The sequence below is a fragment of the Harpia harpyja genome, chromosome 21 (genome assembly GCF_026419915.1).
Source record: "Harpia harpyja isolate bHarHar1 chromosome 21, bHarHar1 primary haplotype, whole genome shotgun sequence".
NCBI classification, from domain to species: Eukaryota; Metazoa; Chordata; class Aves; order Accipitriformes; family Accipitridae; genus Harpia; species Harpia harpyja.
Window position 1 is genome coordinate 4,607,977 of NC_068960.1, and position 24,833 is coordinate 4,632,809.

At 57.8% G+C, this 24,833-nt stretch overlaps 1 protein-coding gene across 9 annotated transcripts in view; it reads left to right on the forward strand.

Annotated features, from left to right (window-relative positions):
• The first annotated feature begins 3,982 nt into the window (after positions 1-3,982).
• TNRC18 (trinucleotide repeat containing 18) overlaps positions 3,983-24,833 on the forward strand; it is a 57,254-nt gene continuing 36,403 nt past the window's right edge. For all 9 annotated transcript variants that reach the window (XM_052772297.1, XM_052772303.1, XM_052772300.1 and 6 more), the window contains exons 1-3: positions 3,983-4,245; positions 21,569-21,694; positions 22,152-23,957. In XM_052772297.1, coding sequence (XP_052628257.1) covers positions 4,044-4,245; positions 21,569-21,694; positions 22,152-23,957 — 2,134 coding nt within the window. In that variant the 5' untranslated portion in view covers positions 3,983-4,043. The remainder of the gene's footprint in view (positions 4,246-21,568; positions 21,695-22,151; positions 23,958-24,833) is intronic.

Consider the following 24,833-nt stretch of genomic DNA (forward strand, 5'->3'; position numbering starts at 1 on the left):
GCTGCTGGCGGCCCCCCCCCCAGTAATTTTTTAATAAAAATGGGTATTTTTAGAGACAGCGGGGTTTGCGGTAAAGCTTTGCGGGGAAAATGTTGAGAGCGGCCGCCACCCCCTAATTTCCCCGGGACCTTCGCGGCCCCAGCCCGGCGCCCCCCCCCCCCGAAGGGGGGGGGGCAGCTGCAGCTGGGGGGGGTCGGCTATTCGGGAAAATAACCGGGAGAAAAGAGGGGGAGAGGCGTTAATGTGGAAAATGATGGGAAAATGGTGCCCGCCCCCCCAGGGCAGAACCACCACCGCGCCTCGGAGGGAAAAATAATAATAATAATAATGATGATAAAAATGTGTATATCTAGATTTAAGGGGGGGCGGTTTTTTGGGGGGGGGGGAGGCCGCTCGGTGCTTTGCAGCAGCTTTGCCCCAGCCCGGAGCTGCTGCTACAAGATGGCTCCCGGCCGGGGGGGGAGGAGGAGGAGGAGAGGAGGAAGGGCCGGAGCCGCGGGGGGAAAGGGGGGGGACGACACGGCCCCCCCCCCCCCGCCACGCCCGGGCCGGGGTTTTTATTAGCATTTTCCTGATTTATGGCATGCCAACCCCCCGTCCCGGGGACAGCGGCGGGGAGGTCCGGGCGTGAAGGCATTAAACATTTATAAAATATGCTTTTAAAGCCACATAAAAGCGATCAAGCCATTAATATCTCTCTCCCCCACTCCCCAATTCCCCCCTTTTTGGTTTACTAAAGGAAAAAAAAAAAAAAAAGCCCTCCCCCTGGCAGCATCGGGGTTTGAGCCCTCGCCTCTGACGCAGCCGGGTTTTGCTCTTAGATATAAATAAAAACATGTATTTTTATTTTTTTTTTCTCTCTCGCGTTAAACCCAGCGCCTTTCGGAGCGTGAGAGCTTTTCGAGGAACGCGGCTCCGCTTTTCTTCAAACGATTAAAAATAAGCAGGAAAGTGCCGGGGGGGGGTGGTGGGTGTCGCGGCGGGGAAGGGGGGAGTCCGGGGGGGGCCCGCTCCTCTCCCGCCTCCGCTTTTGGGGCCATTTCTCCCGTTTTCTGGCCACTGCCCCGGCGGGCGCCTCGAAACTCTCCTGCCCGGGCGTGCGGGGGGGCGGCTTTATTATTATTATTGTTATTATTATTATTTTAATATACACCGGGATTAAATTAGATTTGCCCCTCCCCCCCTTTTTCGTTATAAAACCCGATTTTAAAAAAGTGTTAATTAAAGAAGCGGGACGGTAGATCGGGCTGTATGGGGGGGGGGCCATTGGCACCGATGGGGTGTCCGCTACCCCCCCCCGGGGGGGGGCGCTCGGTGTTGCACAGGGCTGGGCGGAGAAGGGAAAAATAAAAAAAAATAAAAAAAAAAAGAAAAGTAAAAGTTGGGCTGGACGGCGGGGAAGAACCAAAACCCGGGCGGGCAGCGGAGCGGGGGGGGACGACGACGGGGACGGTCCCCCCCCCGCGGGCAGCGCCGCTTCTCCCGCCCGTTTCTCGCGCTAAACCCAGCTGGAAAAAAACGGAGTTTTGGTGAAATCGGAGGGAGGCGGGGGGTGTCTCCTCCCCCGGCCTTCCTTTTCACCCTATTTTTAAATTTTTGGGGGGGGGCGGGGCCCGCAGGGAGGGAAGGAGACCCTCTCCCCCCCCCCCCCCAGCCTCTCCCGCTCTCCCTCAAAGGCCGCTTTGTCCGCGGCGGGGCCGTGGGAGAGGGCCCGGGCGGCACTTCCCCCTCAGACCTTCCCGGGGGGGGGGCGGCGGCCCTCACGTCCCTCAGCCGAGGCTTGGCGGAGGGGGGGGGGGGGAACGATTTAAACCCCACAGATAATAAAGGGTAGGGGGGTCGTGGGGCGGGACCCCCACCTCCCCGGCAGCTTCCCCAGAGCGGGGTGCGGGGGCCAGAACGGGGACCCGAGGCTGCTTCCCCCGCCAACCGCCGCCAGCCCCGAGCGGGAGAGTGAGGAGAGGAGGGGGGGGGGGCCTGGAAACGGCGGCGGGGAGCGCCTCACCGTGAGGGGCGGGGGGGGGCAGCGGGGAGCCTGGAAACTGCCGCCTGTTTACCCGGCGATGAGTGGCAGGCCGGCCGACCAATGGGACGGGCGCGAACGGGCGGCGGGCCCGCCCCGGTCGCGCCGAGAACAATGCGTGTTTCATGGCCCCGGCGCCGCCGTTTTCCACCCCCCGCCTTTTTTTTTTTTTTTTTTCTTCTTCTTTCCCCTCCCTCCCGCCCCGCGCTCGCGCTCTCTTTTTTTTTTTTTAATTTTTTTTAATTTTTTTTTTTTTTAACCTCCTTTTTTTTTAAGCGCCGCTGAGCCGCGCGCGGGGCCGGCCAGGAGCGGGGGGGGTGTGTGTGTGTGTGTGGGGGGGGGTGTGTGGAGGCGATGCAGCAGCTCGGCGGGGCCCCGCCGCTCCATGGCGCGGCCACCGCGTCGCTCCCGCGTTAGCCCTGAGGAGCGGAACGGAGCGGAGCCGGGCGGCGGGCAGGGCGGCGAGCCGGCACCCCCCCGCCCCAGCCCCGCACCGCCGCCATGCCCCGCGACCAGGCGGCCTGACCGCGCCGAGGTAGGACCCGGTTCCCTCCCCCGGAGCGGAGCGGGGGCGTCCCCTGTCCCGTCCCCGTCTTCCCCCACCCCCGCCCCCCCCCCATCCCGCCCTGCTTTTTGCCCCTTTTTAGCCTTTTAAAAATTTTTTTCCCCCTTCGTTTTAGTAGTTACAAGCCGGGATCCGGCCGCTCCCGCAGCCCCGGGGTGAGACTCGCCCCGCTCAGCCACGCAGGCAGGATTTAATTTAATTTTTTAATTCCACCCAAATAAAAAAAAAAAACCCAACCAACAACCAAAAACAAGGCGGTGGGATTTTTCTTATTATTTTGCATTTTTCCTCCCTTTTTTTTTTTTTCTTCTTTTTTTTTTTTGTTAATCATTTCTTGGCCCGGCACCCCCCCCCTCCCCCGCGCTGGCAGCGGCCGGCGAGGAGCCGGGAAGGGCGGCGGAGCCGGGGCGGAGCGGAGCGGCGGCTCCCGGGGCTCCGGGAGCGCTGGGGAAGGGGGGGGGGGAGAGAAGAACCCACTTTATTCCCCGCAGTGTTTATTATTTCTCGGTATCCCGGTGCAAAACCCGACGGGCGGGGGGATCGTTTCATCAGGCTGCAAGTACAAATATATATATTTTTTAATATATATATATATATTTTTCACTCTGTCGGGAAATAATAATACGTGTTTTGTTTTCCCGAGCGGGAGCGGCGCTGGGAAAAACGAGAGGGGGGGAAAAAAAAAAAACCAAAACCCACCCAAGCGGCGGTTTGGAGCTTTGGGAATGGGGGAAAAGAAGCGAGAAACGGAGCTGGGGAAGCGATGCCGCCGCCGGAGCCCCTTCCCCGGCGGGAGCTGCCTCCCGCTGCCCGGGGCGGCTTTCGGCGGGCTAAAGCAGCCCCACGGAAAAAAACAAAAACAAAACAAAAAAAAAAGGAATTTTTTTGTTGTTTTGGGGTTTGTTTTGGTTTTTTTTTTGTGTTTGTTTTCTTCCCCTCCGCGGAGAGAAATGCCATGCCGATTCCCCGCCGGGTCGGTCCCGCCGGAGCCGGGCTGCGGGCGCTGCGGCGGGGCGCTCCCCGGCTTTGGGGGTGACAAATTTAATACTTTTTTTGAAAAAATTAAATACTTAAGGTTGTTTTTTTTTTTCCCGCCCTTTGCCACAAGTTTTCCTTGGATTATTATTCCCTCTCCACTCCCCCCTCCCCCCCAGGTCGGGAAGGTGAGGGTGGGTTTTTGGGGGGTATTTATTGGGGGTGGCTGGGATCGGGGGTCGGGGCAGGTTGGCTCACCGCACCCCCCTTCTCTCTTGCAGGCAGCGCCGAGACCGCCGCGCCGGGGCTGGCTCCCTGCACCGCGCCATGGGACGCTTGGACGCCTTATTTTTGAAAACCATCTGATTTTTTGGGGGAGGAGGAGGAGGAGGAGGAGGGGGGGTGGGGGGGCGGGGGGGGGGGAAGGCGGTGGCGGGGCACCGACAGCGATCCGGGAGACTCCTTGAAGCCGGCGAGTGGATGATGGATGGCCGAGATTTCGGGCCCCCCCGCTCGGTACACGGTCCCCCTCCGCTGCTCTCCGGGCTGGCCATGGAGAGCCACCGCCTGGGAGCCACCGGCCGCCTGGCCCCCGCCGCCGGTCCCATGGCCGCCGGGCTCCCCGCCGCCCTCCAGCCCGGCAAGTTCCTCGCATCGGGCATCAGCCTCCACTCCCACCCGGGTAAGGCTCCGCGGATCCCCCCCCCCACCTTCCACCGGCAGACCCCCTATCTTCCCTCCTCTGCGGGCAGCGGCCGGTGCTGCGGACCCCCGGGGCCGGCAGCCGGCGGGCTTTAAGGGCAGAAAAATATAATAATAATCATAATATAGAGATGTACGCTTGCAGCTTTTTCGCATGTTTTCCCTTAGGGTTTTTTTGCTTCGCCTGGCTTTGGTTTGGAAAAAAAATAGGGGAATGGGGAAAAAAAATAGGGGAATGCGGGAAAAAAAAAAGGGAATGGGAAAAAAAAAAAAAGGGAACGGGGACAAAAATCGCTCCTAACCGATAAAAATATTCCCCCCCCCGCCCAGCGCACGGTTTTGTTGGCACCGAGGAAAATCCCCGCCGAGGCGGCTGCGAGTGTTTTGTGGAATAAATCCGAGGAATAAAGCCGATTTTCGGGAAAGCTGGGAGAGAAGCAGATCGGGGTGCGGAGGGGACGGGGCTGCGCTGGCCCGCCGGGTGCTTCACGGCCGGGCAAAAAAACACCCTCGGGCTGGAGAAAGGGGCAAAACGGCGCAGTTTTGGTAATTTCCCTCCGCGCCGGCGCTCGGGAAGGGCGGGCGGTGCAGCCCGAGCCCAGCCGCGGTCCCTGCCTCCCCCGGGCACCGCTGCCGGCAGTGCGGGTTTTGGTGTTTTTTTGTGTTTTTTTTTTTTTTCCTTGGTAATTATTATTTTTTAAACCTGCAAACAAAACTTCCATCCAGGGGCTGCTCCCTCCTTGTATTTTTTCCCCTTCTCGACCCACTCCATCCCCGGGCAGCTCCGCGACTGCCTCTGCATTAAAAAAAAAAAAAAAAGCAGACGTTGAAATGTACAGGCTTTATTTTTTTTTCCCCACTCAGCTTTTTATTTATTTGCTTAAATTCCTTTTTTTTTTTTGAGGGATTTTTATTTTTTCCCCCTTTGCGAGCTCCCTTTCCCAGCGACTCGCAGGGGGGGATAACGCGGGGTCCGGCAGCCGCCGGGAGGACGCTGCCTGCACCCTCCTGCCCGCACTGCTGCCCGTTGTTTTGCCGAGCTGCCGCCGAGCTTGCCCTGGGAGGACGCGAGGGATTTCTGACCGTTTGATTTCCGTCTCTGGCTCTATTTTTTTTTTTTTTTTTTTCCCCTTTCTTTCCCCTGGGCGTGGAGAGGTGACTCGGAGTTTACTTTAGGCGTTGGGAGGGTGACAGGTTTTGCAATAATAAACCTGCTTTTCTCCCAGCCGCCCGGGATGAATGACTTTGAAATTTGCAAACCTGATTGCCAACATCTGCAGAGAAGGAAGCAGCCCGAATCGAGGGAAAAAGATTTATTAGTTTTAGACTAGGTGGCAGTGCCAATTTCCCAGGTGCTAAGAGGAGAGGTGTAAAGCGAACGGCTATGAAGCCAAGCACATGGGCAAACACCTTTTTTCCTTCCCTTTTGTCTGTTTTTTTTTTTTCCCTCCCTTTTTTTGTTCTCGGTATTTCCCCCCCCCCCCCCGCCTCCACCTCCTGCTAAAGCAGAATACAATCTCTGCAAAAATTTGTCTGGACAATCTCAAGCCAAACTGAGTGCGGCTTGTTTCTTTTTTTTGTTGTTGTTTGGTGGTTTTTTTTATTGGGTGATTTTTTCTTTTTTTCTTTTTTTTTGTTTTCTTTTATTTCCCCTCCCAAAGTTTCCTTTTCTGGTGCTTCCCTGAAATCCAGGCAGCCCGGGAGGGAGGTGCTGAGCTCCGGCTGAGCCGACAAAGCATTGCTCCCTGCCGCCGTCCACAAGCTTTCCCACTGCGCCGCAAGCCCTTGGGCTGGGAGCGAGCCTTGGATTTGGGGCCCTTCACAGAGGGAATGGGTTTTGTGATCCCTCCAATGTTTTTGGTTTTTTTTTTTTAATGTATTCTTGGTATTTTTATTTTCCTTTCTCTGAATTATTTGAAAATCTCCCCCATTCCCGCCTGCACCTCCGAGGTGCCCAGCTCTCCCCCGTGCGCTCCCCGGGATGATTGCTCGCAAAGCTTGCTCTGTGAGATCGGCTTCTCCACAGCATGGCAATTCACAACCAGACTAAACTGCATTAAAAAGATACGTACAATTAACAGTTGAAACTTCCATTATACCACAGCAGTGGGATAGGCAGGGATTATTATTTTTTTTTTTTACGGCTTTAACAGTATCGTTTGAAATGATGATTGCTTCCTGCTTCGGAGGGGCCCTTTGTAGGTTTGTGTTTGCAGTGTTGATGTTGGTGTGTGTGTTTTTTTTTGTTATTGTGGGTTTTTTTTTGGTTTGTTTTGTTTTTAGGAGGGGTTTGGAAGGGTGGAAAGCAAAGGCTTGTGCAAGGGGTTAAGAAAAGTGGGCAGGAGGCAAAGCCTTTAAATAGAGCCAGTTCAAACCGATCTTTAAATACCGCCAGGCTGAAGAAAGAGACTGTTGAATCCGTCCCAGCGTCCTCCTAAAATAAATACGCCCCTGTAAAAATAGCGCGATTGGCCATATTTGAGAATCCAGTTATCGCCGGCACCGACTCCTTATTTTTTCTCATACCCTCTGCTCGTTACGGCAGTCCGGGCTCTGCCCCAGCACCAAAATATGGGCGCCTGGGCTGTGTGCAGTGACCCCTGGACCCTTGGCTCTTTCCCTGGGGGGTTTCTCTTCCATGGTAGCGTTTCGGCCGCTGCCATGCGTGCAGGCAGGGGGGACGGGGACAGAAGCCCCTTTGTTGGAAGCACACGGAGGGAGCAGTGAGCTGGAGGCTGAGGCGGGAGGTGAGCCAGCCTTCGGCTGCGGGGCTGCCGTCCCGTGTCCCCCCTTATGCTCTTGGGCATCGCCATCTCCCCGTCCCCAAGGAGGGCAGGGGGGGTTACGGGGGCCAAAGAGCAGCGGGGTGCTCCCGACGGGCCCTGCCGAGGGCTGGGGGAGGAAGGTGACTGTTTGCAATGGAATTTTATCCCTGGCAGCGGCCGAGCTTGTCGGGAAGACCTTGCATAAAAAGAGGCTGCAATCGATGGAGTCGGGCGGCCGAGTCCGTTAAAGCAGTAACTCGCTCTGCTCTGCAGTCTGCGGCTCAAAACGTGGAGGGGTTTATAGGTTTGCTGCTTCCCTACCCCACCGTCTTCGGGTCGAAGCGAGGGTCCTGGTCTCGGCTCCATCCCGCGGTGGGCGCGTTGTCCTTGGCAGCTTCTGTGTTTTGGGGGAGGTTGGAAAAGGCTCCCTTGGACTCGATTGCGAAGGGCTGCTCTGGGACTGCGTCCCTGCCGAGCAGCAGGTCTGTGTGCGAGCAAATATGCACATGCAAAAAAGACTCTCTGAGTTTAAAATAATAAAAATCTGCTTTTTGCCATGTATTCAGGTATCCTTTCTTGGGTGGGATGCGTATGGGGGGGGCTACCGGAGCAGATCTGTGTTTGTATAAAAGGATGCCCAGCCTCTTCCATTAAAATATGCTTCAGAAACACTTTCCAGTGCCCGGGAAAAGGGACACACCTGTATGAGCAGAGCTGACTTTGTGCTAAGTCCAGCTCGAAAGCAATGGCTGAAAGGAAGGTGGTCAGGCGAGGGGAGCGATTTTGGTTTGCTTGCTTTCCTACTTCCACATTAGCATATGCATTCAAATGCAGGGATTTAAGGTGGATTGGAGACCATCCCTGCTTCCAGGCCTGTTGTGCCCAGGGAGAAGTTTTCCAGACAGCTGGGCCAGGTCGGAGCATAGGGAAAAAAAAAAAAATACCCTCCCCCCCCAGGATAGCTTTGCTGTGCCAGCAAAATCCCACTGTAGCCATCCTTATAATGGCAAAATTGTGCTTCTGCTGAGCCCGCAGATTTTGCAGAGGAGGCCTTGCCGTCGGCGGTGCCAGCAGAAGCACAATTTGCTCATCTAAACTGCATCCATGCTAAAATCGCTTCGCTGATAGGAGACGCAGGGATAGCACCGATGCGGTGCTGGACCGAGCCGTGCCCACCTCCTCCCCATAGCTGGGCTGGGAAGGAGCGGGCTCCCGGACCAGCAGTGGAATTTTTTCGGTTTTGATGCTCCAAGGAAAATACTGTCGGTGTTTAATGGCCCTTGAAATCGCGGTTCCCCCTCCCTGCCCGCCCAGGGGGTGGTGCGAGGGGCTGAGCGTGGGGGGCTCCTTGGGACGGGGGCTTGTGGTGTAACACTGGGAGGAATGTGGACTGGCTGGAGACCTGCCTGGGGAGATGTTTCTCCTCCCTTGGGCCCCCGGTGAAATTAGATGCTTTTTGATATGTGTTTTCAGGCAGAGCAGTGAGCGTGCTTGTCCCGATAGGGTTCGGGGAGGTGATGCTGGCCTGCGCGGGGCAGGGATGTTGTGCTCAGACCCGTCGCACTTTCCCATTTACACCCGGCATTCCCGGGGGCGGAGGAAGGGCTCGGCCATTAAATGATGCCCCTGCAGCTCCCTTGGGCCTGCCGCCAACTCGTAGGCCGTGAGCAAGGCAGGAGCGGTCTCCGGTTTTGCAGTGGGGATGAAATGGGAAGAAAAAAAGGGACTTCTGCATTTTTGCAGTCTCCCACCATGCGTTCCTGGGGTGCTGGGGATGTGTTTCTCTGATGTCCCCGAGGTTTCCCCGAGGTTTCCCCGAGGTCCTGGTGGTTGGGTGCGTTGTGGGGTGGCATCTCTGTCCTTCAGGAGGGGTGGGAAGGACTGTCCACCCTGTCCTCCAGCCCCAGTTGAAGTTCCCATCCCAAGTGGCAGTAGCTGGTGGTAGGGATGTTGGGCTTGGACCATGGACGAAAGCCCAAGAGCCAACGTGGTGACGTAAACTTGCTCGGAGCGAGGTCCTGCGGGATCCTCCGCTGTGTTAGGGTTTCTAATACCTTCCCCAGCTGAATGGGCAGGAGCCTGGCCCTGCCTCTGATACAGCGTGCTGGTAGAGATGTGCTTTATTAGCGTGGTTTCTAGCAGCCCTTCTCCCACACCCGGCAAGCCTTGCCCCCCACCCAGCACCGAGTCTCCTTGGCGGGGTTGGACAACCACTGGTCCCAGCCCCAGCTGATGGTGTGCCAGTGAAAATGTGATCTGGAAGATGTGCCGGTGTTAGAAATCCTAGCCGGGGATGGCATGGGGCACCAGGCAGGTCCCTGGCATTGGGGACAGGCTCCTGCTCTTTCCCAGCACAACAGCTGTTGGAGAAATGGAAATCGCCAGGAATTAATCTCGCTGCAGACATGGTTAGCAGAGCAGGGCTTTCGTAAGGGAAATTTTAGATCTCTTTCCTAGGATAACCCAGGGTAAAGCTGAAATTAGTTTATAATTATATAGTAAATAACCCCCCATCTTGTCATTTCACCATCTTCTGATGAATATGGAAATGAACATCGTTAAGGGGAATTAACATCGTTACGGCAGCCTTCCAGGTGAGCGCCTTGCGGCTCGGCCGCGGCTGCGACTGGCGGGAGGGTGTCGGATCACCTCCTTTAGCTGGGGTTAGTGCCCGACGAGTTGAAACAAGGCCCCGTGTGTTTTCGGCGTGTACTAAACTGGTCCAGTTAAAGCTTCGGGCGGGAGGTGGTGCAGGGAATCGGGGCCAGCCTGGCATGTGCTGACACGAAAGCTGCCTTGCCGGGACGAGGAGATGTTGGTCTGGGTTAGGTAACGTGATCCAGCATCGCCTGCTCGAGGTGCTGAGGACAAGGGAGTGCTTTGTTCTGCCTCGCTGCTGAAACGGAGAGCACGGTGGGCCCTGAACCGACCCGAAAATGCAGGCGGGGTTGGGGAAGGCGGGGGGGAGCCGAGGGCAGCTCCGAGCTCCCTGCCGGCAGGGCCGGGGTGAGGGAGCAGCACCGCATCCAGCTGTGGCAGCCCCTCGCTGGCTTTTCCAGCTGGGGATGCTCTTTAAAAAGGAAAGTTTGGGAGGGGAGCACTCCGGCCCGGCTGCCCTGCAGGGTGCTGCCTCTCCTTGGCCATGAGGATTTGGGGTTTTTCTTCTCCCCGCGTTTCTGGCTGGCTTCACTCTGGGATGGCACAACTGGATGTCTGCAGGCATCGCGACGCACCCACCGGCTGGGGAAAACCACCATCTCTCTCTCCTATTTATTTGCGTTGCTTATCGTTCGCTTCTCTCCAGCTTTTTAACACCAAGGGGATGGCAACCGCACAAACTCTTTATACCCATCCCCGTCCACGCTGGCTGGGGAGGACGGTGCGGCAGGAGCCCTGCCGTGCGGCAGCGCTGCGGCGGTGACAGTTGGGCTCTCTCCCCACGCCGTGAGGATCAGCTGTTGGGTGCACAATATGCTCCGGTTTTCCTCTCCAGCTGTTCTTGCTGACGGTTATGGGAAGCGAAAGGTAGTTGAGAGTTTGGTATCTCTAAATCAGGGAGGTGATGGGCAGAAAGGAGGGGGTGAGGGAGGGCTCGGTATATCTGAGGCTGTTTTTTGTTTAAATCCAGCGAGACTTGAAATAGTGGCAAAAGGATTGAAGTGACCTTGGGAATAAATTTTATTGCCAGCGTAGCAGTGGCCAAAGAGCCATTTTGAAGGAGCTGGATACAGGCAGGCAAGCTGAACATGGTGGGCTCGGAGCAAGGGAAGGAGTGATGCGGTATGTTTGGGAGAGAACGTGCCTTTTTAGGGGAATAACGGAGATTCCAAGGCACTCGGCCCCGTCTCTCTGGATCTGTATCCCCAGCAACTTCTGCAAAGGTTGCTCTTGCTTCTGCTGTCATCCATCTTACCCTGCCACGTTACTGCGAGCAAAGATCCCTTTTTATGTTTGGTGGTTAGATGCATTGCCCGTGCTTCCCTTTCTGCCCTTGATCCCTTCTCAGCAGAATTCCCTGTGGCTTGAACATGCCTTTAATACATTTGGTTTAATTGCTTTTAATTAAAAAAAAATAAAAATAATAATTGAAATGGCCAGTGTGTTTGGGAGGAAGGGTTTTGAAGGGATTTGGCTCTTTGCTGCTTGCAGGCAGTGCCCGTAGCAGCATGTGAATGAAATAGCCCCCGTATTACCACCGTGCAGAGTGTGTAAGTCTGGTGTTTTGTGTCCTCATCTGCTAGGTGGGGAGGCATCCTACATGCCACGTCGCACGCAAGCCAAGCAGGTAGTACTCCGGCAAGTAAAGATCCAGGCAGGCGAGTAAAGATGGGTGCAGGCAGCTTGCCGGAGTGCCGGTGAAAGCCCAGCACGCCTTTGCCCTGGCTGTGCTTTGCCGGGCAGGCACACCGCGCCGGGCTCCAGGCGTGCGCAGCGTGCCGGGGTTTCCCTTTGCAATCCCAGCGCTACAGCGGGGCTTTCTCCCTAATGAGATTAGCGACACAAAGCGGCGATTCTTCTGCTGCTTTTAATGGGTGTTGGGGGTTTGTGTGGGATCGGAAATTCCTAGTTTCATCAGATGAGCCCTCTCTGTGACTATTTTGTGGACAGTTCTTCCTTTCCTTGGCTTCAGGGCTGACATTCACATTGGCACAAGCTTTTTAGGCTTTCCCGTCCTGCCCCCCTCTGCCTCCCCTCCTTCCCAGCCCCAGCCATGGTGAATTTTATCTTCTTTCCTGCTTTGAATCTCACCGTCAACCCAAGCCGCTTCCATCTTGTGGAGGACACGAAAGCTCGGTGGCCTTCCCTGGCCAGGCTAAACGCAGCTGGAAGAAAGGAGAAATGCAAAAGTCACTCTTGAATCGTTCTTGCAGGTGCTTCTTGGTCTCCCTGGTTGAGATGTGCAAACACATATGCGCGTGTATATATACATATATAGGACATCCATCTAGCGCTTCACCTGACGGAGGGCTGGCTGTCCCTGCCTTGTGACATCAGGGCCAGGTTGGCAATTTGTCAAGAGCCCAAGGGCTGTGCTTCAATTTGAATATGGATTTGCATAATTCATCAGGAATTAAACTGCACCACCATAATATTTGCCTCTGCGTTTATCTCGCATTATCAGCGACGGGGAGGTGCGCGGTGTTGGGCGTTTGCCGGCCGCAAAGACCCCTTTGCTTCACGGTTCAGCGCTTTTTCAGTGCAGAAAAGGTGGTGTGGGCTGATGTTCGGGAGGATGTGGGGGAGGGCAGGAGCCTCTGGAAGGAAAAAGGGCTGAATGTGGGGTCAGGAGGAGAGGCTGGGAGACGCTGGAGAGCCTGAGCTTTTGAGCCTGGTTTCCTAAGGAAAAGAGGCTTATGGGATTGTGCTCCATCTGTGGATCTTCTTCTACCCCCAGATGTCTGCAGCCCGTTGCTGAATTTCTCCCGGGGTGGTTTTGGTCCCTGCAGATGCCGTGGAGGTCAGCGCTGGGCTCTGGCAGAGGGATGAGTTCACCCCCATGGCACACGGAGCAGTACATGTGGGCGTCTCTGGCTTCACCTTGCGCTTATCCCATCCTGGCCATGCCGTATCCAAGCAGGAGTCACGAAGCCGGAGCTGACTGAACACAGCTGGCTCATTGGCGATGTCCTCGTTCCAGCCCTGGGATGTTTCTTGGTGCCAGTCCCCTCTTGCTGCTGGGACCCCCGTGTCATGCGGTGGTTGCTGGCTGTTTGCTGAGCACTCACACGTTGGTGTTGCGGCGTTCAGGTCTGGTCGGGCTGCTGTGCCGCTTTGTGCCTCAGTTTCCCCTTGCAGTGCCACCCCCCTTTGCCAGGCGCTGAGCCACGGCAGCTGCTTTGCAAACAAGGTTTAAAATAAGCAGCGACGGAGGCTGCGTCTCCCAGGGCTTTGAGTCATCCCGGCTCGTGCTGACTGCGCCTGGCAGGGGCCTGGGAGGCAAAACAAACCCGCATCCAGCTGCTGCATCCCCGCCAGATGTTAGCGGTGGGGTGGCTGGTTGGGTTTTGGTGGTGGTCCTCCCGGCAAAGCGGATTGAGCTGCCGTGGGGAGATGCCAGCTCTCTGGTGGCCCTGGTGAAACCTTGGTGAAACCGGTGGCTTGGGGCAGTCCCCAGCTTGGGGACTTGCGGTCAGGCCACCTGATTTCTGGAGGAAAGGGCGAGATGAGCAGCCCTGGTCTTGGCACCGTGCGGGCTTAGGTTTGCAGAATGGGGGGTGCTGAGGCTCCTTCCAGCACGCCTGGGCTTGGGCATGGTGGGAACCGTCCTGGCTGTGAGCCCTTGCCGTGCTGGACAGGAGGACAGGCAGGGACGAACGCAGGGGTGATCCCACTGTGGCCCCCCACCCACCACCCCACACAGGGAAGGCAGCCGGAGCAGCGGGTGGCCACGGCCGGCAATGGGAAGCCGAGGGGTGGGGAGGGCAGGTGGCATTTACCTTTTGGTGGGCACCCCGGCTTGCGTCCGCAGGGCTGGCTGCTGCCCATCACGCAGCAGTGTTTAATTTCTCAATGGGAGAGCAGGGAGATAATGCTGCACAGTCCCATTTAACCTGCTGGTGACCTGGTCTTAAGTCATTGTGGCTGAAAATAGACCATGTTCCCTCCAGGGCACAGCTAATGGTGCTGGGAAAGCTGGGATCTCACTTTGAAGGCTGATTTAATTGCTGCTGGCAGGCACTCGGTGCAGGTGATGTGGGGACCGGCACCCGTGCCATCCCACAATAACCTCCCCCCACCGAGCTTCTGTAGCTCTCCCGGCTCTGGCAGCGAAGGGTAACGAGCTCTTTTCTAACGAAGGCATGGGACAGCGGCTCAGCCAGCGCATGGGTGTTGCTGGGTTAATTGCGCAGGCAGGGCTTGGCTTACCGGGAGCGGGGGCTCACTTGTTTGCGTCGCATCTTCTGCACTGAGTCTGGGTGATATAAAAAAAAAATTAAAAAAATGGAGTGGGTTAAATTTCTGTGCTTAGGAAGGAGGGGGAGCACCTGCAATGAAGGTGCGCGCCCGGTGCTGGGAGCAGAATCAGCCCTAGGGCCCCTGTGCCACCCACCAGTGGCTGGAGGGTCTTCACCGTGATGAGGGATGGACTAGAGCAAAGACATTTTGATGCTGTTCTAGAAAATCAGGAGAGGAAGGCGAGACTACAATCTAGCAGCCAGGTTCTGCATTCCTGGGGATTCTGCTAATCAGTTTGAGCGTTAAAATTATTATTTTTTAATTTCCATACAGCATCTTAGTAAATGCGGAGCTGAAGACCCCACTGAGTCGCTGCTTGCTATTTGAGGAAAGCTGTGTGGTTGCATAGTGAGAACCTGGAGGTTTTGGTCACCCCCGTTGGGGTGTCAGGTTTAATTATGCCAGCGGAAAAGGAGACTCATCCGACGTGGTGGGGGATTTCAGGCTGGGGGCGCAGAGAAGAAGCTTCTGCTGTAGCAGCCGACAGTGACCCAGGAGCGTTGACACTGCTTCGAGTGTTTGTGTGTCAGGACTAATGTGGGACCAGGTCAGTGCTCCCCACACCACGTGTTTCAGGCTCTGCAGACCGTCTGCGTGTCATGTCAAGGGTCCCAGGGGGTGGTTTCTGTCCTGGCCCCTCCAGCGGGAGGAAAAGCCACCTTCCCTCTGCCAGAGGGATTTGGGTCCCCACCAGGATGGCTTCTCACTGCCCCCCATGAAGACGCTGTCAGCAGGGAGCTGGTGGGTGACCTTGTGGGAGATCTTCAGGGCATCTTGTCGGTGTCCTTCTCTTGCGGCCCCAAGCCCTGAAGCGCCGGTATGCCTCGGATTGCATTTGCTTTGTTGCACGGTGGAAACTGAGTCTGCAGGATGCCGGGGGCAGAGCTGGGGTGTGAGCACCGAGCCTTTGAGCCCTTGCAGCCACTTCTTCCCATATTCTCCTCCTCTGCCGTCTCTGAGGCGTTGGGGCTGTTCCAGCTCCTCGGGGAGGAGGAGGTGAGCTGTAGGGCTCAGCCTGATGATATTTATTTCCACAGAGGCAGGGAACCCCCTCCATGCCCTGTGCACGCACCCTGCCCTTTGGTGTGCCTTGGCTGCGGGAGGCCCAGCAGCGCGCTGATTCACCGCGAGGGTAGCACGGCACTAAAATCGTGGCACGGCATCGGCACGGGGTAATGGCTGCAGGGGGGCTCCTCGGAAACCCGGCGGGAGCGCGTGGTGTTCCTGTGCTGACGCAGCTGCGAGCAATAGTAAATATTGAGCAAGAGCCACTTAAAAATAAAGCAGCCTGGACACAGATTACCATGTGGAATAAAATAAAATTAAAAGAAACAATAGAGGGTTTTGCTGAGCTGGGGGGAAACTCGCCTTGGCTTTTAAGGTAGTGATTTTTGCAGCTGAAGGAAAGTGGCGCAGCGGTGTTCAAGCCGGCAAAGGCCAGGAGCACGGACCCCCCGCCGGAGGATGCTGTCTCTGAGCTTGCCAGGGCCCTTAGAAGATTAAACGGGGAGTTAAATTGATCTGGCTGTTCTGGATCTGGGGGATGAGATTGAAGGCCTTCAGGGGATGTGAAGAATTGAGGCTGTAAATTAAGGCTTTGAAGCAACTGCCAGCCCTGTGGCATGGGGTGTAAATATGGCAGGGTCGGGTTTTGGGGCAGAGGGTGGTGGGTTGTGATGGCGGCAGCAGCTTGGGGCTGCGGGGACGGGGATGGGGACCGGCTGCTGCTGCAGTCCACGTGCATCTGATCTGGGGGCTTTGGTTTCAGCCCGGTGTGTTCGGGCGCTTGTACCGCTGGCGTCTCGTGTGTGGCACAGAGTCAAGGCGGCTCCGGTGCCTCGGGTGTCACTGGAGCTGCCCTGGCAGACAGGGGAGGAGGCGGCAAAGATTTACACTGTCAGCACTCCTGGCTCTCAGCTGTTTGCAGCCATAAATGTGTGCATGAGAAATAGCTGCGGCCGTGCCTCGCCGTGCTGTGTGCCGCTGTGTCGTGGAGCAGAGATGGGGAAGTGTGTGCTGGAGGGGGGAGCCCTAAGAAAGTCACCCCCGGGAAGCTGCTGCTTCTGCAGGGAGAGGATCGAGGATGCATTGATGATGGTGAGCATGGGCAGCTGGTGCTGGTACGGCAGCCATCCTGCCGGCGGTGGGAAGGGGCCCCGTGTGGTCTGGCAGCCAGCGGGTACTCGCTGTGCTTGGACTTCTCCTGGTTCCCCTCCCTCCCTGCGGGGGAAAGGAGATTCAGGAGGACGTAAGTGTTTATCCAGCTGTTTGTGGCGTGGACTGGTGTCCCAGTTGGCTGCTTGTGAGGCGCTGCAAGCCGGACTGGGGAAGAGGTGACCGTGCTCCCGGCCAAGGGCGGCTGTGGCTTCTGCTCCGTGCCAGAGCCCAGCAGCCAGCTGAGACCCCGGCTGCAAATCTCCCTCGGGTGCCCAGAGTTGAAAACATCCCATGGAAATAAACCCAAAGCCTTGCTGCTGTGTTTCCCAGCCCCTCTGGGCTTGGATCAGAGGGACCGTGGGGCCAGGCTTTTCGGCTTGGGCTCCTCTGTGGCCACAGCCCCTTGCGCAGCGCTGTGTGGTGCCAGCCTGCTTCCTGGCAGTGTGTCTGTCCATCATGGCCCGGGAGGATGGGGCAAGATGCCGGCGGTTGGAAATATTTCATAAGTGGCAGACACCCGTAACGGGCAGATGAGGCCGATGGGAGAGAGTTACTTCACTTCTCCCGGGGTACTGGAGGCCGCTGGCTTTCCGGTGACAGGGCTGTGGCTTTTTGGGCAAAGATGGCTCGTGCCCGGGGCTTGGCTTTGGGGTGCGCTTTGCGACCTGCATCGCATGTGGCTGCCTGCTTGCCTGTCCAGGCCACCGGGGCTGTCACACAGTTGTGTCCTGTTGCGTGATTCCCTTTGAGGTGACAGCAGGGTCGGGAGAGCCATTCCTGGGCGCTAGCAGAGGCTTTGCGGATGCTACTTCTCCCTGGTGCATCGGTGCTGCCAGCTGGTTTGGAAAACTGGACCAGGGGAGTAAATTCCCCATTGAGTGGTGTTTCTGTGTCACTCCTGTTTGCTCTCCGTGACCCTTCGTGGGTGCCTGAGTGAGCCGTCACCTCTGCGCTGGGTCAGCAGCCACGTGGAGGGCAGCGCAGGGATGCTGTGAAGGTGCCGTCCCGTTGCTTGTAGTCAGACTGGGGTGGAGCAGCTTTCCCAGCACTGGCGCGCACATGTCACATCAGGCATATAGCCTGGCTCGTCGGCCAGAGCCGTGTCCATGGGGGAGATGCGTTCAGCTCCAGCGTGTCCCCACCAGCATATCCCCATCCTGCCTGGCTCTTTCACAACCCGGGCTTGGCCAGCTTGGCCAGCTGGGGATGAATTTCAGGCCTGGGGACTGGCGGGGCCAAGGTGGAGAGAGCCTGCAGGTTAAAAACTCTGGGCGACCCGTGGCATGCGGCAGCCCGCTCTGCTGCGGGCACGTCCGCCCGCCCGCCCGCATTCGCCACCTCTGCCAGACGATGTTTTCTGGCGGCTTCCTCCTCCCGGGGAGCTTTGGGCAAACCCCGAGCGGGCTGAGCACGTGGGGCCCATTTCCCTCCCGCTTCCCCCGGCACGACCTCCGGCCTCCAGACGTTTGGTGTGCGGTTTGTGCGGTTGCTGGTATCTCATCTCTCCATCAGTCACATCCCCTCTTGGTGGTGAGTCACCCGGCCATGCCTCTTCCCCCTGCTCCCCATGCCGTTTTGGAGAGCTGAGCAAAGATGAAGAAGATGTTTTCAACTGGGCTGATACATCTGCACCCGCCAAGTTCCTCTAATAACAGCCCTTAGTGATTTACGTCTCAGTCATGCAAAGCAGGTATGTTTTATCATCTTGGAGCTGGGAAAGAGGAGGAAGGGTGTGTGTCCCCCCTCCATGCCCATCCACTACACCCACTGGAGCATGACAGGGGGAGCTCAGCAGGGACATGCATTTTGGCTGCTGGCTGTCGCCTTCCTGCAGGGTTAAGGTGGCTTGAGGACAATCTCTGTGCCCCTTAAACCCTTTTACCCTCTGAGCCGGGCTGCTTTGGATCGTGCATGCCCACACTGGCAAAGCACCCGTGTGGGATTCTTGTTGGTGGTGCCTTTCCCAGGCGGCCAGAGGCCGTGCTGATGGGCACGCGCGTTTGGCTTGGCATGGCGTGGCAGGGGAAGGGAAGGGGGGCACAGCCAGTCTGGTGCTGGCAGCGCTGCCGACTCTCACCTCCCTGCCTGTGCCGTGGTGCCAGCCCGCCTCTGGGCGAGCAGTTGGCTGGAGGAGCGTGGCTTAGCCTGCTGAGACCTGTCGGCGTGTCCCTGGGCGAAGCGGATCTTGCGCTGGTTCAGCAAACGCTCTGGCCGCGGGCAGATGGAGATGGTTGTGGTTTCCCCCTTTCCCCTCCCTTTCTCCTGGCAGAAGCCCATGGTTGGGGTGAGCTGTGCGTTGCTCACTGCGGTAGAGTTTCTCCCCTTGGCATCACTTTTTGGCACGGAGATCCAAGGAGGGAGTGACTTGCCCGCAGCCGCCTCCTGCAAATGCAGCTACTTAGCACATGGAGGAGCAGCTTCACCTCCAGGTCCTGCCCCGGGGAGTGGGGCAGCAAGTTTCGGGCTGTGTGCGAGTCTTACGCCAGCCCGTCAGCGTTGCTGCTGGCGGGCTGTACGGAGGAAGGGATGCTCTGGCAGTGCCTTGAGGTTGGATTTGCATTGGGTTCATCCCCAGGAAGGCTGTGGCTCGGATCCCTCTTCCCTGCCCCGGCTCTGGTTCTTGGCAGGGAACAGGCCAGGTAAATACAGCCTGGGCAGCTTCTCCTCTGGGCGCTTAGAAAGGGAAAACAGTGTTGCTGGTAAACCCAAGGCTGGGGTTCAGGTGGCTCTCTGGTTTTGCTACTCGTCAGCTGGGTGATGCAGGCAAGTCTTTGCACCTGCCCGTGCCTCAGTTTCTCCACCTGCAAAGCTTTGGGATGTGCATTGAGCCCCTGTGCTGGGCTTATGCCTCTCCTAGGAGCAGCGCTGCTCCCATGGTTTGCAGGAGGTGCTGGGAAGGGCTGCCCAGTACAAGGTGGCTTTGGGGCTTGGCTGGTGGCATCAGCTCAGTTCTGCTGCTGCTTCCCAAGCTGGGGTGGTGAGACTGCCTTGCAGGGTCCCCAGCCTGTCCACCTGAACCAGTCCCCAGCTCGGACTGCACGTGAAGCCACTTGTTAGCGCTCGTGCTCCCTGCTTCAGCACAGTGGCTAGAGAACCTCTGTGACAGCTTGTCAGGCTGGGCAGGTGGAAGGGATTTCATCCGTCCTTCAGCCACTGCCATCCCAGTTTCTCATCCCCTCGTTCTTTCGGCTGACCTTTCCACTACTGCTCCTCCTCCTGCAACCCCGGGCTGAGGCTGGGTCCCTGTGGTGTGATGTGATAATGCTGGTTGCGGAGGAAGCCCCAGAGCATTTGGGGCTGAGGCTGACCCTTATCCCTGGGTAGGATAAGATGCCGCAGGCAGGGAGCTGCCCCAGTAGGACCAGGAATGTAACCGGTACCAAAATGCCTCTTTGGGTACCAGTAGCTTAAGCTGTGTGCAAGTGTCCCTGTGCTGGATGGCAGGGATGGATCACGTCCCTTTCCTGGAGCGCTGCAGGTGGCTTCATGTCCTTGCACCATGTGCAAGTGGGGCCGTGCCATGGGCATCTGTGCATGGCGGTGTCTACAGCGTGGGATGCGTCTCGCCACGATCTCCGTGCTGGTGCTCTTGGTTGCTGGAGCGGCTGCAGCCGGGATCGAGGTCTGGCTGCAAGAAGGGGCTCATGTGGGGATGTCTGGGGCCGGGGCTGCTGGGCTGGTGTGGCATGGGGTGCTCCAGGGGGTTTGCCGTGCTGCAACCATGTGCTGTGCCAGATGGGACTCGCGTTCCCTCAGAAATGTGTTGCTCCTGCTCCAGATGCTGGCTTGTCGCCAGCCCAGCCGTGCCGGAGCGGTGCGGTGGAGGTGGCGCGGCGGAGGCAAACATGCTGTGGAGTGGAGCTGCTCACAGCTAAGCTGGGGTAGGCGCTCCTGGGTGCTACCCAGTGATCTCCAGCCCTGGAATAAGAAAAGGTGTTTGGAAATGCTCCAATGCGAAGGTTTTGGGGTTACCAAGGAGAGGCGTGAATGTGTGTGCATGCTCAGTGCCTTTACAGCACCCAGCACAAGATTAAACAGCAAGTTTTGCCTGCTGGGAATGGGCTCTGTGTTGAACTTTGTGGGCACAGCAGGTCCCCTGGTCCTGCCACTGGAGGGTTGGCATGTGCGGGTGATGCCGCTGGGAGCTGTCGGGCGATGGATCTGGGCCAGGAGCTGTGCGGAGCACCGTGTCGGTGAAGCACATATGCCGGGATGCAAACATGTATGCGAAAGAGATCCTGGCTGTCTAAATAATGTGAAATATTGACTAGCTCTCGCAGATGGTGCTCCACGTGCAGCTTCGGGGACTGAACTTCTCTGTCTCCTCTTGGGTTTCGGTGTGATGTTGTTTTGATCCAGTTGGATGCTGGACTCTTGACAAACTTGTTGCCTTGTTGCTTTCAGTGAGATTGTTGAATTTTGGGGAAGTTGGTTGCTAATGGGGTCTGAGGGGAAGGGAGGAGGCTTGCAGAGGGCTTGACTGGCTCCTTCAGACTCTCCTGATGGCTTTTTTTTGTTTTTTGAAATGATTGCACCAACTGCCATGCTGGTTTTAGCAGAGCGTTGGGGTTTGTAGTATTGCGCAGATGCCGTTTGGTGGCAGTGTTGTAGAGGAATTGCTGCCTGTAGCCAAGAGCTTGTGTTATTACCACTGTTATGGTGATTGTATTCATTGATGAAATGCTGATGATGATTATTTGCGTGAGGATGTTGCTGGGGGGCCCACTCTTGGAGGAGGCCCCAGTGTCCAGGACATAATCCAGACTGCTGGCAGCAGGGCCTTGGGGACATGCTGCTTTCCTATCAGCTCGTGGATGCGTGGCAGCTTTTCTGCTCTGTTTTGCCTTCCTCTGGGATAAGATGCTGGTTTTGGATACATGAAACTATGCTTTGTGTGAGCTGCTGTGGAGGATGCTCTTGCGTTTTCCCGAAGCCCGTACCTGGTGCTGGGCAGCTGCAGCGGGGACGGGCTGTGTTGGCAAAGCTGTGCTGGCAGGAGGGTCTTATCGCTGCTCAGGAAGCATGTTGCGGAGTGCCCTCACCCACAGGTCGCAGTACTTGTGATAAAACAGCTTATCGGCCAGGCAGTTTGGTCGTTCAGCCTGCAGATTTAAGGCTCTGCTCAGAAAGCAGCACGCTCCATTTGCAGCTCACCGGTTGCAAAGTTAGAGCCTTGCAGAGGTGCAAGGGGCGAGCTGGGGGACCCGCAGTGGGGGGTTGGTACCTTAAGTGGGGGCCCCGAGCAGCGCTCCCCACCATGGGCTGTGCGCGGTGTGCATTGCCGCATGTGTCCTCGCCGCCGCCGCTCCTGGCGTGCGAGGGACCGACAGCCACAACAGTCTGTGCTCCTGCGGGGCTCGTTCCAAGGCGGCGTGCCGCTTGGGCTGAAACATGTTTCTCTCTTCTGTTTCCCATTTTCTGCAGGCTTTTCCCATCTGCCTAATGGGCTCTACCCGTCGTACATTCCCCTGAGCCACCTCGAGCCCCCCAGCGCTGGCAGTCCTCTCCTGGCCCAGCTGGGTCAGCACAGCCTCTTCGAGTCGCAGAAAGGTGAGTCTGGGGCCCCGTGTGCTGTTCCCCTCGGTCACCCCTGGGTGCTCACCCTGTCCTTTGGGCTGGCTTGGCTGCTGGAGCTGCTGGATGCTGGGATGTTGAAGGTGAAGAGCAGGAGTCCCCCGGGGTTATCATCCAGGGGTGTTTCCTGGTCTTAGCAGTAGCAAGGTCTTGGATGTGGCTGTGCTGTAGGGAACCCAGCCAGGTCCCTCCATGAAGCCCCCACGTGCTGCTGCATTGCAAGGCTCAGCCTGCATCGGAGACAGGGCTGCTCTGCATCCCATCTGGGCCACGTGGAGGTACCTGCCTGGTCTCCTCTGCTCTGGTCCTTCCTGGCCATTTCTGAAACATCCTTGAAACCCATTCCCTCCTGGTTTGCCACCTCTCGCCTGTCTCTGTGTAGGACTGAAGGGGCTAGAGGCCCGTGGTAATTTTGTTGGCTTTTTCTCTGCAGATGGGTTCTACCTGTCCAGCCACGCGGGCCAGTCTGCTTTGCACCCACAGCCTCCCCTCTCGAGGACCGCAGGCAACCACACGTCGAGCACTTTGCTCCGGGAGAAGGACCTTGGGCAGCTGCACAAGAGCTCGAAAGAAGGCCTTAAAGACCCTGGTGGGAAGGAGCGGGCATGCCGGAGCGATCTGTCCCTGCCGTTTGCCAAGAAGGAGGGTAAGCCGAAGGAGGAGCCCCGGCCCCGCAGCGTGGTAGACCTTACGCAGGACACCAAGCCCGACAGCGACCGGAAAGTGAGCGTGGTGGAGAAGGTAGTGAAGGTCGGTGAGCGTCTTTCGCCGTTCCTGGCTGAGCACATGCCAAATCGGGGCGCCGGCGGCGGGGAACCCAAGTCCAAGAACCCGCTGCAGAGCTCTTCCCTCAGCAACTGCAACGGCGGCGGGGACCCCATGCTGAAGGTCCTGGGTGCCGAGCAGGACCGCTGTGCCAAGGATCCCGCTCGGCACGATGAGAACATGAGGCCTTCTGCGCACGCCCACGCTGAGCGGCTGAAGCGGGGGGAGCCCCTCCTGCCCTCCGTGGGCGCTTTGCACGTCTCCTGCAGCTGCCCGTCCCCACACCCCTCGCAGCCGGGGAAGATGACGCCGGCCACGACATTCCCTCCGCAGCCCGTCCATTCCAGCATGTACACCATCTTCCCGCCGGCCAAGGAGCTGGGGAGGGAGCACAAAGTCATCGCCCCCACCTTCGTGCCTTCGGTCGAAGCCTACGATGAGAGGAGCGGGCCCATCCAAATCGCCTCGCAGGCCCGTGACAACAAGGCGAAGGACAAGGACCTCGGGAAGGTGGGGGTGTTGCAGTCGCCCACGGAGCGGTGCCTCGCGGACGCCTCCCGCACGCTCTTGTCCCAGGACTTTTCTTGCCACAGTGATGCCAAAAGGATGGAGGCTCTGAGGGAGAAGGGCTCGGTGATCAGGGCAAACTCCATGGCGCTGAAGAGACAGGTCACTTCTGAGCCCTTCCTCAACCGGCCAGGGCTGGGCTCTCCAGAGAGCAGGGAGTTCCTGACCTCCAAGGACTTGCTGAAGCCGAGTCCGGAGGCAGAGCATCGCCCCTGCGAGCGGGACCGCTTCCAGAGATCCAGCTCCAAAGAAGCGGCGAAGGTCTACGGCACTTTGGACTCCTCCCGGCAGCACCTGGACCATGGTCAGCTGAAACCGCCTGAGCAGAAGTGGAAACCCTTTGAGATGGGCAACTTTGCCACCACGCAGATGGCAGTGCTGGCCGCGCAGCACAACCACGTCACCCGGGCGGAAGAGGAAGCCAAGAAGGTCTACCTTGACCCCAGCGGCTTGCCACGGTCCTCGGTGGTGGGCTCACGGGGTGCTGCGGACGTCCTCCACCCCGCGTCGCATGGCGAAGGGTCAGCCATGCAGAGCCTCATCAAGTACAGCGGCAGCTTTGCCAAGGAGACCGCGTCTCGGCAGAGCTGCGGCAAGAAGAGCCCCTTTGGTGGCTTGGGCAACGTGAAGTTGGACTCTTCGCAGCTGGGCGCCTCCAAAGTGCAGCAGCTGCTGCTGCAGCAGCCAGCGAAGCAGCTGAAGAGGGACCCCGAGAGACCCGAGAGTGCCAAATCCTTTGGTCGTGAGAGCATCGGCTCCCAGGGCGAGGTGGAGGTGAGGCACTTGCCCGTTGGCATCGCCGTGGCTGTGGCCCGGCAGAAGGACAACAGCAGCAGCAGCAGCAGCAGCAAACTGGGACCCAGCTTGGCAGACCGGGATCGCTCGCTGTCTCTCAGCAGCATCAAAGGTAGGTTGCCCAGACCCGTCTCAGGATTTCCCTGTAGGATCTGTTCCCTGGGGAGGGCAGCCACCCAGTGCAGGCTGTGTGGCATGAGCTGAGTTTGGCATCCTCAGCTCCCTTTGCCTCCCCTTCCCAGCCAAGAGCATGTTGTAAACCACAGCAGGGAGCAAGACTTCCCGTGCAAGAGGGAGTCCCCTTTCCCCCCTTCCATCCCCTCAGCCCACATCCAAGGACAACCCCTCTCCGTGTGTTTGATCCCTGTTAGCAAAGGGAGTGACAGAGAAACCCCTTAACGCGCTTCTGTGCTGGTGTTTTAATCTCATGGTTTTGATTTAAGCCATGGTGCTGGCAGGAGGGGGATGGCTCCAGCAAGCTTTTTGGTGCTCTGTTTGGCTCGTGTAGCAAGATAACGCCTGGGGGCTGCCCAGCATGGGGAGAGCTTGACTCTGGCGTGCCAAGGAGCGATGCCAAAGCAAGCGGCCGGCGAGCAATGGTTGGCTTTCCATTTTTAGCCTTCTCCTTTCCCAGTTTTCTGCCTTTGCCCCCCTCTCCTGAACCTCAGTGGTGAGAGGCAGTTTCTCCCAGTCAGCAGCCCCTCTCCCCATTCCCATCGCCTCCCGTCACCCTCCCCATGGCCAGGCGGGAGCCGACCGAGGACCTCGTGGGCAGCACAGGGAGCTGTTTGTTCAGCCGTTCAATCGTCGCAGACCCTCCCAGCTTGCGTTAAATGTAATTTACTGAGCCGAACTAAAAGGCTGCAAACAAGGGTTGAATTCTGGCAGGCCTCCGGGCTCGTTGCTAAGTGATGCAGTTGGCTTTCAGACAGAAAACAAGACTGCTTTTCTCCTCCTCTCGCCCCCCAAATGCTGCCCCCCCTTTGTG